This window comes from Melitaea cinxia, chromosome 28 (assembly GCF_905220565.1).
Source record: "Melitaea cinxia chromosome 28, ilMelCinx1.1, whole genome shotgun sequence".
NCBI lineage: Eukaryota > Metazoa > Arthropoda > Insecta > Lepidoptera > Nymphalidae > Melitaea > Melitaea cinxia.
Window position 1 is genome coordinate 7,902,582 of NC_059421.1, and position 14,215 is coordinate 7,916,796.

At 33.7% G+C, this 14,215-nt stretch overlaps 1 protein-coding gene across 1 annotated transcript in view; it reads left to right on the forward strand.

The window, feature by feature from the left end:
* LOC123667539 (MAP/microtubule affinity-regulating kinase 3-like) overlaps window positions 1-14,215 on the forward strand; it is a 72,369-nt gene that overhangs the window by 41,598 nt on the left and 16,556 nt on the right. The window contains exons 5-15 of the mRNA XM_045601421.1: window positions 1,700-1,822; window positions 2,878-3,013; window positions 3,489-3,624; window positions 4,034-4,218; window positions 6,891-6,899; window positions 7,642-7,754; window positions 8,365-8,464; window positions 10,731-10,838; window positions 13,134-13,207; window positions 13,487-13,543; window positions 13,772-13,953. Coding sequence (XP_045457377.1) covers window positions 1,700-1,822; window positions 2,878-3,013; window positions 3,489-3,624; window positions 4,034-4,218; window positions 6,891-6,899; window positions 7,642-7,754; window positions 8,365-8,464; window positions 10,731-10,838; window positions 13,134-13,207; window positions 13,487-13,543; window positions 13,772-13,953 — 1,223 coding nt within the window. The remainder of the gene's footprint in view (window positions 1-1,699; window positions 1,823-2,877; window positions 3,014-3,488; window positions 3,625-4,033; window positions 4,219-6,890; window positions 6,900-7,641; window positions 7,755-8,364; window positions 8,465-10,730; window positions 10,839-13,133; window positions 13,208-13,486; window positions 13,544-13,771; window positions 13,954-14,215) is intronic.

Here is a 14,215-nt window from a genome sequence, read left to right on the forward strand (position 1 = left end):
AGTCCCATATACTTTGTTTTGCCGATGACATGAAGATTTTTGCGAAAATTGGAAATAGCGCGGATGCTGAAAAGCTTCAAGCTGATCTTCATAGGTTGGAACACTATTGTAACACTATTTTTTTGGACCTTGACGCAGCTAAGTATAGCGTCGTCACGTTTATAAGAAAGCGTAACATTATATCATACAATTACATTTTTAAAAGGTGAAGAACTCCCTAGGAGTTCTACAATGAGAGATCTGGGTGTTAGTCCGTAGTAGTTAGTAGTTAGTAAAAAAAACAAAGCTTTGGGCTTTGTGATGCGTACTTCGGTGGACTTTATTAGAGTCAAAACATTAAAAATATTATATTGTTCACTTGTACGTAGTCACTTGGAGTACGCCTCGCAAATTTGAAATCCTAGGTATGGGACTTATATTGAACGCATCGAAAATATTCAAAGGAAATTCCTTAAGTACATTTGTTTTAAATCAAATCAACCATATGATTCTCGTAACTATGTAAACCTATGTAAAAAGTACCATATTCTTCCTCTTGAACTGAGAAGAGAAATCGCTGACTTAACTTACCTGTTTCATATTACTTCAAATCGAATAATCCTGAACTATCGCAAATCTCATTTAATATTTCATCAAAAACATTGCGAAAAAACCCCTACCTACCCTCTGTCTCCTCAAACTTTAAACAAAATACTTTCATTTGGCGAGCAGGTAACAATATAATATGTTTCGATTAATTTTGATATATAATACGAGTAGATCTCTTTGATACTAGCTGTGCATCTGTTAGAAAGTTGATTAGTGACTCATTCTTTAACTCTTTTTGATTTTGTTGGTATTGTGATAACAACATTAGTATAAATACATTGATATATCTTAGAGATAAAATGTGTTATGTGGTTAGTGATATACTTCTGTTGTAATTTCTTTTTTTATATGGGGGGAACTATTATTAGCTTTATGTTTCTATGCATATATCTTAGAGATAAAATGTGTTATGTGGTTAGTGATATACTTCTGTTGTAATTTCTTTTTTTATATGGGGGGAACTATTATTAGCTTTATGTTTCTATGCATATTGTGTATTTATGAAAGTATTTTAGCTGTTTTTCCTACTCAAAATTAAATAATTTATTTATTTATTTATTTATTAAGAAAACCAACAGCGTTTCAGTTAATACATACTATAACCAAATTACAAAAAAACATAAGGCCAATAACAGGTTTCCCTTTATAATATTTACAAGTATAGTTACATTGTTGCATTTGGACCGATGGGATGGCGCGCTTACAATAGTCACAGTTATGGATCAATTTTTTATTATTGTTCAATAAATTTATACGAGTATTATATATAAAGTACAGCGTGTTTGTCGATGTTTCAATATGTATAATATATAATAATGTTTTTTATAATATATTAAAAATAAATAAATAAAAAATTGAATCCCTATTTCCTGTAGTGCAGACTAAATTCTCATAGGTTCTCATAACTTGTTATGAGTAATATAAATTTTTTCTATAGGGATGCCTATTTTAGATTTGCCTATCTTACTTGTGCTTTATGTATGCATATAGACCACGAGGACCTCACAAGACTTATGAAATAATGTCCTTTTAAAGGAAATCTGCGTGTAAACGTGTCACTTTCCGTCACTTGGTTCATACTTGTTTCATTAATAGCGTGCTTGTATAACAGGTGTTCGACTATCTAGTGCTTCACGGTCGTATGAAAGAAAAGGAAGCCCGCGCGAAATTCAGACAAATCGTCTCAGCCGTACAGTACTGCCATCAGAAGAGGATCATACACAGGGATCTCAAGGTATTTTTATATTTAAACTTACACACTCAGCTGCCCCCTCTAGGTCTTATTGCTATGCTTAAGATTAGAAAACACAATACACAAGCAGAAACGCCCAGACCACGACAAATATGTGTATGGCCAATGCTAATGTTTGTCGTGAGCGGAGATCAAACCCACGACCGTCAGCGTCAGCCGAAGCTGTAGTAACGTGGTGTGTAACAATAATAGTAATGACGCTGTATTTCTTGCAAGATATTACCGATTTTATATTAGTTTAAAAAAAAAGAGTAACTGCGGTGTTTCTTGTCGGTTCTTCTATCCAAAATTTACATTCCGAATTGCTAGTAGTTTCACTATTATGATTCTGTCGATTCAAAGATGCTTTTGAAGCCTATTTGAATAAAGTTATTTTCGTTTTTTGATTTTGAATAATTATTAAAATCTGGAGCAATGCCATTAGGATAGTGAACCTTACACATCACATTACATCACATCACATCACATCACATCACATCACATCAAATCAAATCACATCACATCACATCACATCACATGACATCACATCAAATCAAATTAAATCAAATCACATCACATCACATCACATCACATCACATCACATCACATCACATAACACCACACCACATCACATTTAAATAACACTGATCTCAAGTAGTGTTTGTTCCTGTTGGTGAGTAAGGTGGAGAGATCTTGGACAGGTTCGGGGGTAGGGTCGGCAACACAGCAATGATTCTGGTGTTGCAGGCGACTATAAGCTAAGTAAAGCTTACCATCACGTGAGGCTGAAATTGTCTGTTATAAATAAGTTTTTTAACGTAGTACAGTTATAAGTAATGTGAGATATATAACATTTGGGAAAAATTGTTGCTTTTGTAAGTGGCTTCCTATAAGCGTTATGAATTGTATGATAAAGGTAGAGACGGTTGTATCTGCCATTATGTATTATGAACATGTCATATTACAACTCTAACAGCTAATATCATAGGTATTATTGTAACATTATATGATTGCTTTTTAAGAGTTCTTTACACTTATTCCTATTATTACAATTTCAGGCTGAAAATCTACTACTCGATGGCGAAATGAACATTAAAATAGCGGATTTCGGTTTCTCAAATGAATTCACACCCGGAGCAAAGTTGGACACTTTCTGTGGTTCACCGCCCTATGCGGCTCCTGAGCTATTTCAAGGTAAGGTACTTGTATAAATCAGGTTTATAGCATAAGTTTCTAAGTTTAACAATTTTTTTTTTTGACGTTAAACAACAAGCTTTTCTTTTTTTAATAAGCATTAAGGACTTATTTAATATCATGAAAAAAATACAGCAACTCTTAAAACTGAAGAGTTTGTTTGTTTGTTTACTTGAACGCGCTAATCTCACAAAGTACTGGACCGATTTGAAAAATTCTTTCAGTATTAGATAGACCATTTATCGAGGAATGTTATAGGCTATATATCATCGCGCAAAGACCCAAAAGAGCGGAGCACCAATGAATAATGTTTTAAAATCGGATTTTTTTTTCTTTTGAGAGCTTCCCCAGCTAGCCCAAAGTAACTATTCCACGCGGGCAAAGTCGTGGGTAGAAGCTAGTCCTACATATACGTATTTATTAATTTGCATTTACTAGAACGATTTTTCTTATTGTATAAATGAACTGTTTCCAGGCAAGAAGTACGACGGTCCAGAGGTAGATGTATGGTCGTTGGGAGTGATCCTGTATACTTTAGTATCGGGATCTTTACCTTTTGACGGATCAACCCTGAGGGAGCTTAGAGAAAGGGTGTTACGTGGGAAATATAGGTACGTAGTTTATTTTTGTTAATCATTTCAGCCTAATACAGTCCACTGCTAGTCACATTTACATTTCATCGACATCTGATTACAACTTTTGGAGTAATCTTTGATAATGCGTATTTACTTTTCTATTTTTTCGTCTACCTACGTTGTATCACTTGTCGATATAATTGAAGTCGGTTTTTTTTTACGTTTGCCAGCAAACACAATTATATTATATCATATATGATCACAATTTACTGACACTGAAATTCTTATGACGTTACATTGAATAACGTAATAAAAATAACCATGTGAAGTAATAAAAATAACCATACTTTTTGAAACGGAGGTTTGTGTCTGTTCGGTTACCGGACACCGTTCAACACTTGAAGCGTACGTGAATGCATGACAGTGCGTTTTCCCTGCCGTCCAGGATACCGTTCTACATGTCGACGGACTGCGAGCACCTGCTGAAGAAGTTCCTGGTGCTGAACCCCGCCAAGCGCGCGTCGCTGGAGAGCATCATGCGCGACAAGTGGATGAACATGGGCTACGAGGACGACGAGCTGCGGCCCTACGTCGAGCCGCAGCAGGACTTCAAGGACCACAAGCGGATAGGTGACCCCTCTCTGTCCACCCGTCCTATCCTTCTAAAGAGATACACTAATGTAACTAGTTGACGTATATATATATTATATATATATATATATATATATACTAGCTGACCCGGCGAACTTCGTATCGCCTAACACAAACTTTATCGTATGGTATTAAAGTTCAAATTGACTTTTAAGTATTATCACAAATCTTTTGTATGGGAGTATAGAAAAGTGTTGTTTTTAGACTTTTTCAGGAAATTACATTTTTTTTTTTAGAATTTTTCTCTCCGTAAGAACCATCCTCGTACTTCAAGGAACATTTTTTAAAAAAAGAATTAGCGAAATCGGTCCAACCGTTCTCGAGTTTTGCGCTTAGCAACACATTTTGCGATTCATTTTTATATATAAGAAGATATATATATATATATATATCTCTTCATTTACCACTAGGTACATCTTTATTTCTCTCCTCTGCTTATTCTTCTAAAGAGATTCAGACTAATGTAACTAATTGACGTATATATCTCTTCATTTACCTCTAGGTACTTCTTCATTTCTCTCCTCTGCTGTTTTTAACTTATTTATATTAGCCTTGGTCAATATAGGAATAATAGTAGTAGGTCTTACAATATTCTTCCGTCTTATCCTTCTAAAGAGATTCAAACTAATGTAACTAGTTGACGTATATATGTATCTCTTCATTTACCTCTAGGTACTTCATTTCTCTCCTCTGCTGTTTCTAACTTATTTATGTATTTAGCCTTGGTCAATATAGGAATAATAGTAGTAGGTCTTACAATATTCTTCCGTCTTATCCTTCTAAAGAGATTCAGACTAATGTTACTAGTTGACGTATATATCTCTTCATTTACCTCTAGGTACTTCATTTATCTCCTCTGCTGTTTTGACTTATTTATGTATTTAGCCTTGGTCAATATAGGAGTAATATGAGTGTCAGTTTTGATTTGTTAAATTAGTAGGTCTTTATAATATTCTCGTTTTTCTAAATTTTTTTATTGATTTTAATTTACATCAATTACTCTTTTTTTTAATTATGATGTAAATGTTACAATGTTTATCAAAGATAGCTTGAAATATCAATTTTACCTGTCTCGTGATAGTAAATATCTTTCTTTTTAACCGACTTCCAAAAAAGGAGGAGGTTCTCAATTCGACTGTATTTTTTTTTTTTTTTTTTTTTTTTTTTTTTTTTTTTTTATGTATGTTACATCAGAACTTTTGACCGTGTGGACCGATTTCGACAAATTTTGTTTTAATCGAAAGGTGGTGTGTGCCAATTGGTCCCATTTAAATTTATTTGAGATCTAACAACTACTTTTCGAGCTATATCTAATAATGCGTTTTTACTTGACGCTTTTTTCGTCGACCTACGTTGTATTATACCGCATAACTTTCTACTGGATGTACCGATTTTGATAATTCTTTTTTCGTTGGAAAGGGGATATCCCTAGTTTGGTACCGTGATAAGGAAACCAGGATCTCATGATGGGATCCCAGAGAAATCGAGGGAAACTCTCGAAAATCCGTAATAACTTTTTACTGGGTGTACCGATTTTGATAATTTTGAATTTAATCGAAAGCTGATGTTTATCACGTGGTCACATATAAATTTTATCGAGATCTGATTACTAGTTTTTGAGTAATCTTTGATAACGCGTAGTTGCTTGACTATTTTTTCGTCGATCTACGTTGTATTACTTGTCGATGTAATTGAAGTCGGTTTTTTTTTCGTTTGCGAGCAAACACAATTATTTCATTGTAGACTTGTATCACCTGTGTATGTAATTTTTTTTAGTATATAAATATATATGTGTGTGTTGTGTATATATTTTTACGTAAAAATATCGTTGCCTTAATGATATTGAAAATAATAACAAAATAAAAATTTATTTTTGAAATATTATAATTATAATAACCGCTAGAACTAACACAAACTTAGCTTAAAAATCATGAGCTATTTATTTTGCACAAATACTTTATATAACATAATTATTATAACAGCTTTTGAAAGCTTATTAAAGTCTAAGTCTGGTCAGTATAACCGTCGACTAGGCTAGAGCTTTATTTATTATTTAGCAAAATAATCGAATTCGAATATATTTAATTTCACATAATTATCAATAACACGTTTATTTGTATTTATTCGATTGGGTCTACGAAATTATTAACATGTGGACGTTTGAACGCGTCTTGTCTTTTGTACTTTATGTATGGTATTATTACTAAAATTTAACTTTTTCTTATGAATGAATAAATGCCTGATTCACGGGTTGTCGGTAAGGTTTATCTCGGACATAAGTTATTAATAAATCCTTTATGAGCATGAGGTAAACAAATTAATAATAGGCCTATTTTACCTCAACCACCTTTAATAATAAACTAATTTTGATTATTAGACTTGATTTTAGTTTGATGTCTGTTTGAATGAAGAATGAAATGAAGCCCTAAATACACAAAGTTGCAGTTCACCAGTCTATTATAACTTTGTCCTGTGAGTAACGTTACCCTGGATGAAGATTGGATTGGATTCATAATTTTTTTTTTGTCTAAAGTTACAAGTAATGTTTACTAAAAATTTTCTCATATGCCATACATAAAGTACACAATACACGCTAAATATAATAAGTATGTTTTTCTATATTTCATGCGTCCCGCTAAAACCCGCCACAGCGCAAGTTGGTACGTGACCGTTAAGCGGTACTAATGTTATTTCAGTATAAGTGGTACTTAAATATTATTCTGTCTTGTGAAAAGTCTTTTGAAATACGAAAATTTAAAAAAAAAAAAGTTTTAGGTAATTTAAATTTTTATTGTCTCTGGTTTATTAAATGGCGGGAAAGTAAGTTTAAAGAAGAAATAGTTATGTAAAATGTTTTGGGAATGTAGATTGAATATTTTGATCTGATTTAATTGTCGATAAGATGGTGTTTCAATTTAAAATTCAAAAAGTTTCGTAAATTTTTTAAATTAAAAGAAAAAGTGTTCTTATTAGTTTTGTTATAAAAATATAACAATAAAAAGTTGTTAAATAATTGTAATTAAAATTGACTTTTCACTATCGATAATATCACAAGACATTTAATAAGACAGAATTTTTATTTATTTTTATTTCGCTTCTGTCAAAGCATGCTTATTTTTATTTAGTGCCTCATATGTTATTTGCTGTTATTATACATTATTTTTTTTAAAGGTTTGCATGATATGTTGTAACGCCGATGTTATATTAACAAACAAAGAAAAAATAAAGTGTATGAAAACTTGAAAACGAATTTTTACAGTGATTTGTTTTGAATTCTTTGTGATCTTTTAGAAACAGGAGGAAATGAAAAAAATATTTTTGATAATTCACCAAATTTTTTTATTTTCCTGCTAATGACAGTTTTTTAAGTTGTTTATTTATGTTAATATTTTTAATTCACAGAGGCGCTCGTGTGCCTTGGTTATAATCGACAAGAGATCGAGTACTCGCTCGCAGAGGCGAAGTACGACGACGTATTCGCGACCTACTTGCTACTCGGCAGGAAGAGTACTGACGTAAGTTACAATCACACAAGTATTTCTGGCCGGTAGTTTTATTGAAGTACGGCGAATCAGTCATCAGGGGAAGTACCTCGACCTTACAGAAGATCACAGCTAAATCCCAGTTCTCACGAAGTGTTGTTTTCCTGTGGTGAGTAAGGTGACTAGAGCTCTTGGACAGAGTGGGGGTAGGGTCGGTAACACAGCAATGATTTTGGTGTTGTAGGTGTTTATAGCCTACCTACATAGTCGTATAAAAAAAGGTAACCTACGTGGTATTGCCATATTTTTGATTTGCTTTGGATAAAGACGCTTTGAAGCACAAAAATGATTTTGAATTCGCTGTGTATATTACTGTTAAAGATAAAATAAAAATAGGATTTTTTTAAATATTGTTTTTATTTTTGATTTGTAAACATTTTAATTTATTATGATTAATAAAATTGACCCCTTGAAATCCATTTTATTAAAATTATATGTGAAGTATCGTATACACATTTATATTAATGAATCCGTAATGTGTACCAAAAATTAGTTGCGCCAAGACAAGGGCACAAACATATTTTAAAATCAAATGGTCCTTCAAGTCGGATACCGAGGGTAAATATGATTTCCATCCGTCCAGCCGGAGTCGGACGGCAGCCGGTCCGGCTCGTCGCTGTCGCTCCGGAACGCGGCCGCGCCCGGACAGCCGCCGGCCGCGCAGGCGGGCAACGCGCACGGGGGTAAGCTTGGACAAACATACACACACATGCAAATACACATACTTATCTTATGGTCTAAACATAAAAGAAATTTTAAATTTTGTTTGAATTTCATCATTACATCATTACAGCCTATACAGTCCACTGCTGGACATAGGCCTCCACAAGTTGACGCCAAAAATAACGTGAACTCATGTGTTCTGCCCATAGTCACCACGCTGGGCAGGCGGGTCGGTGACCGCATTATTGGCTTTGTCGCACCGAAGACGCGACGTGTTTGAATTTAATTCAAGAAAACTATAATTATTAAATTAATTTTAAAAACCCCCAAGCAATAATTCTATTTTGTCGCAAAAATGTCTTGCATAATTTTGGAAATCATCATTTTTTTTTTCGTTAGAAACCATTTCTTAATCGGTTCATCTGTTCGATAGTTGCTACGATGCCAGACGGCCTTTGGCATCAAACTTATAACTCTCCTCTTCTTGTGTCGGCGGTTAAAAATGATGTTTTAACTTGTTTTATCATATTGGAATTAAATTCAAGCAAATGATGTCTTGAACACATGCGTCCTATTCGACTTGTCCGATTATTTTAATGGAAGGTTTAATTTGGGACTATGTAAAAACAGCTGTAAAAGTAGGCTTAGAAATCAATTAAACAATTATAATAATTAATAACGCTTAAATATGTGTATTCAGTTGAGAACAAATAAAAATATCGCAGTATATGTACAGTGAGATTATAGAGAAGAAAATATTTAATAAGTGTCTTTTTACTGTTATGCTGTTTTAGTATTTTCTTTTATAAATTATTTATTTGTTATAAATTAAAAAATATTTTTGTCATGTTTATAGCTCGACTGTTTTTGCGTTTTTTGTTCTCTCATGAATACGAAAGAAAGCGCTCAGGGTATTATAATCAATTTATGTATTTAATGAGAAAATATATTGGGCGAGCTTCATAGCTTATTCTAACAGGACATCTACGACTTAAGATAGTAAGCTACGAAATATCATTTGAGGTCCATTTGTTATGAAACTATTTCTTGGAATCAAAAGATTTTCAAACCGTCTATAAAATTTGTAGGGTAGAATTGAACATGAATCAAAGCTACTTCTCATGTCTGGCTCCTGTATTCAGATAACGATTATTTTTTTGCATTCAGTTTATGAGCAATACGAACAGTTTTCTGAATATAGGAACTGGGTATCAGTAAATATGATTTTCTTTTTGTACTTTTCGTTCCAAGTTGTAGTATTTGTTGCTTCTTTATTTCTAATTGTATATTTGTGTGCTTAACGTGCAGTATACCCGACGCAACTATATCGCTGCCGTGACGTCCCTTCGTCCAGTGTGTTGTTCATTGTTACCATTAAATAGATCTTTCCGAATTTACGTGTTTTTCAACATTCTTGACGCGTTTCTTTTTTCATTTTAATTCTATTATGTGTTAGATGATGATTCGGCATGATTGTTGTATCCAAGAAATGTTCTAGAGTACTTTTCTTTTTTCCGTACTAGAGGTAAACGGTATTTATAGTGGCGCGCGGTGTATCTGTCGGGGCGGTATAGTATCGTGGGCGAGGGTAGATTTTCTTATACCAAAGCGACGGACCTCGACGTTGTTTGCGTACGATTAAGCGATCTTACTTAATTCTGGTAATTTTGTTTACATGTTTAAAAATAATTTGTCAGGATGGTTTTGAACGGAGCACGACTTTAAAACGTCGATATTTCACTTAATATTAAATAAACTAAAACAGAAGAGCAATAATAGTAATGAATTAATTGTGAAATGTTTGTGCTACAATTAGTCTAGAAATTGTTTGACTATAATGATAGTTGAGGTCAATCCACTCGTTTCGGTTCATAGAAGTTTTATAGAAAGATTAAGCACATACTGCTCCGATGGCTGTCACCTCTACATATCAAACTCTTGTATTATTCTAAGGAGATGAAGTGCTCAGAAGGAGATAAGTAATTTGCGGGGAAGTTGTTGGAAACTGTTTCTATCGCAAGTAAATCTGAATAATGTAACTAACATTTGATTTTTTTATCAAACTAGTTGTAATTATCGAGGTTTGTGAATAAAATGAATAAACTTATCGATATTCAGATACGATTAAGAAACTCCCAGTCTCGTTTAGCGACAGTTTTTAACGATCGACATCGCGGTGACACGTTCGGAATCGTACGTCTAAATCTATCTGTAACGCTCGTATCGTACGCCGACCGCGGTCCGTCGCCGGTGCGCGGGAGGTCGCTAAGTGCGCGTGCGCTGCAGGCTGCGCGTCCCCGTCGCACCGCGGCGTGCAGCGGAGCATCTCGGCGAGCGCGCGCCCCGCCGCCTCGCGCCGCGCCTCCTCCGGCGCGGAGGTGCTGCGCGCGCAAGGTAACTCGCTGACCTCCGACTGACCTCCGACGGACCTCCGACTGACCTGCGACTGACCTCCGACTGACCTCCGAATGACCTCCGAATGACCCCTGACTGACCTCCGACTGACCTCCGAATGACCCCTCGACTAACCTCCGACTGACCTCCGACCGACCTCCGACCTGTTAACCGACTAGGTATAGATGGCTCTGGTCTCTTATTACCCATACACTGACGTGTTCACCACTGTGTCCGACTTAGTACTGACGGGGCAATGACTTGTTATAATCATGAGGGTCGTATTAAAGTTAAAGATAGGGCAGACACTTTTTTAAGTTTGAGAAACAAGTTGACTACCACTGACACTTGTAATCTCTTTGAGGGATATTAGCTGTTTCGTGACAGCTACGAGAGGCTCTAAATGTCAATTACTATTAAAAAATATATAAAATAAATGTAAATGTGTTATTTGTTACGAATGTCACTAATTGAAGATGTAAAAACTGACGATACAAAGCACAACATGTGTTATTTATTTACAATTTTAAAATAAAATTTGATTATAAATTAATATTAAATTATTCGTAAAATAAAGTTTATCGATTTAGCCCTATTGGTAAGTTGTACAGTTATCTACTGCATGACCAATGTATAGCTTGGAATGATCTTAATTTAAAACGCAAATCATTCTAAAGAATTTAAAATTTTATTTGTCCTTGACTCATCGACAAGAGATATTTGATAAGTAGAGGGATTTAAATATTACCCTCATTATGTTCACTTTACCCCAAGATAAAACGACACGTGACTGGAGTATTTTATTTTTCAAATGTACCATATTATTTCTTACTCAGGGACTCGCTGTTCCAGAAAATTTGACGTCAAAACTCGAACTAGACTTTAGCCATTGCATGATCGTAAGCTTCCTTTTTCTGTAAGATAGGTATAGCATGACATTTTACTACACACTTCATTGAAAGTTCTTACGCACTATTTTAACAATGAAATAATTTCAGTCTGAAAATGTACCACTTGTTGATAATTGTTTTAGGTGTAAACATTAATTGTTTGGAAAAAAAAGTAAGGAAAAAACATCGAACACCATTTTTGCATGTCGCTTAGCTGTGTTATTGGTGTGATTTCTAAATTTGTAAAGTAATTGTTATTAATTAAAGGCAAAATAATTTTGTATTCATCATTTCAAACATTCATTTTCATTGAGCTACTTTTATATATTTATTGCCTATCATTCTTATTCAATTTACTCAATAGGTACATAGAAATTCTGATCTGAACTGATTAAATTTAAAATATATCAACGTACCGATGCTGTACTAATTTGTTATTATATCTTCTATTCAGTTCTTACTTCTAAATTATTATTTTTAACTTTGCACGATAATACTCTTAAACTTTTTACACCAATTCGCATGTAATATACAATTTTCTCTTCTACATATAAGTATTTTAGCATTATAACGTAGCATGTTACTATGTATGTTTGTTCGTTGCCCTCATAAGACGAATGGACCAAATTTGATAAATAGTTTTTGTTACTTACGAGTATAAGGAACATTTAAATAGACCTTTCACATATTTTTACTAAATAAATTTCATATTTTACTATTTAAAAAAATAGGTATTTTAGCCGTAGAGTTTAATTTGAGCAGTAAATATTTTTTTAAAGTATAGGATAACTAGGAAATTCAAATCACAATAGCAATATAATAGCTCTCATGTAATGTATAGATTCATGGCTTTATCAAATTAAATCATAAGTTTGATAATTATTGGATAAGTGACTCACGTATTGCGGCTTTCATATGGGTTTGGCTTTGCGATATTAATGCTTTCACGTTTGCCATAATATATAGGCACTAGAATTAACGCTTCGTTTTTAAAATTGGCTTTAAAATAGTATTGTTACGTTTTTAAAAATTTTGTATTTTAGGTCTAACAAAACCCTTGGAGCTATCGGTTTTAGGTGGTCCACTAATACATTGCTCTATATTCTTATGAATTTTCTTTATAAATTGCTAAATTTGTACAAGATCTCATGCAATTGATTGAAATTATTATTATTTAAAGTATTGTCGATTTTGAATCTAAAAGTGATGATAAAAATAAACAAAGAACCACAACGTGGCTTCATTCAACGATGTTATGTAAAGAAATAATGTTTACCCTAGTGTAATGACCGTTATTACCCATATTGATAATAAAATATTTGATAACGTTAGAGGGTTTTTTATACTTTTCTTAATACATTATTTATTTCAGTCCAGGGGTAATGATGTTATTTTGATATTACAGTCGGTACGACCACTAGCGCTGCGAACAATACGACATCGACTGCCACAACAACAACGTCCAACTTTAAAAGACAGGTGGGTAATATTAATATAGCATATATTTTTGCGTTAACGAATTTAAGCCTGGTTTCTATATTCACCAACAATGTGTTTTGTTCACAAGGTTTTTAAACAAAACAAGTCGTTTCTTTTTTACTATAGGAACTGGGAGTTTCTTTAATGTATGAAAATGTTTATTGTAAAGATAAGTTCTTAATTTGTTTGAATGACTTTTTTATGATTTTAATATATTTAGATGCTATTTAAAATTTTAACCATTGAAGGATTAAGTAACTTTAATATGTTTCATTCTAGAATACAATTGACTCAGCATCCATTAAGGAAAATACGGCAAGGATTGCACAGATGCAGGTATAGGTTGTTTTACTACTACTTTATTAAAAATACTTGTTAAGAGTATACTGTTTTAATTCCAAAATTTTGCTTGTTTATTTTTTTCTCGGGGACTTAGCAATCTGGTTTTAAAATTCTCTTCAACTTAAAAGCATTGTTTGCACTGGAAGATATAGAAGCATTCTATATTTTATTGGTTGACTATGCGTGGGTTGTCTAATGGAATGAAATTTTAACACTTTTTAGGTACAAAACACAACGCGGCCGACGAGCGCCCAACCGAAACTGGAACCCAGATCTCGTACACTGACCGGCGGGACGCGAAGGACCGAAGCGCACCAAACCGCGCATCAAACCGCGCACCAAACCGCGCACCAAACTGCACATCAAAATGCACCTAAGTTGTCGCCGCCGCACGATACACCGGGGTAAGCATGGTTAACAAACTATTTGTGTACGATACGGGGTAAAGATAATCATAAACCGATTTTAATAATTCCTTTTTTAATTGATAGTGAATGCAAAATTTGCAAATAAAAACTACTCTAAAAGGTAAAAATGGAATTGTTGCATTCGGTTTTAATTTACAAATTTAACGACGATTGCTTGTATAGAATATCATGTAGATTGACTAACAAGCTCGCATCTCACTAACACGTGTACATTCTGCTAGGTCCATGGTTCGTTATC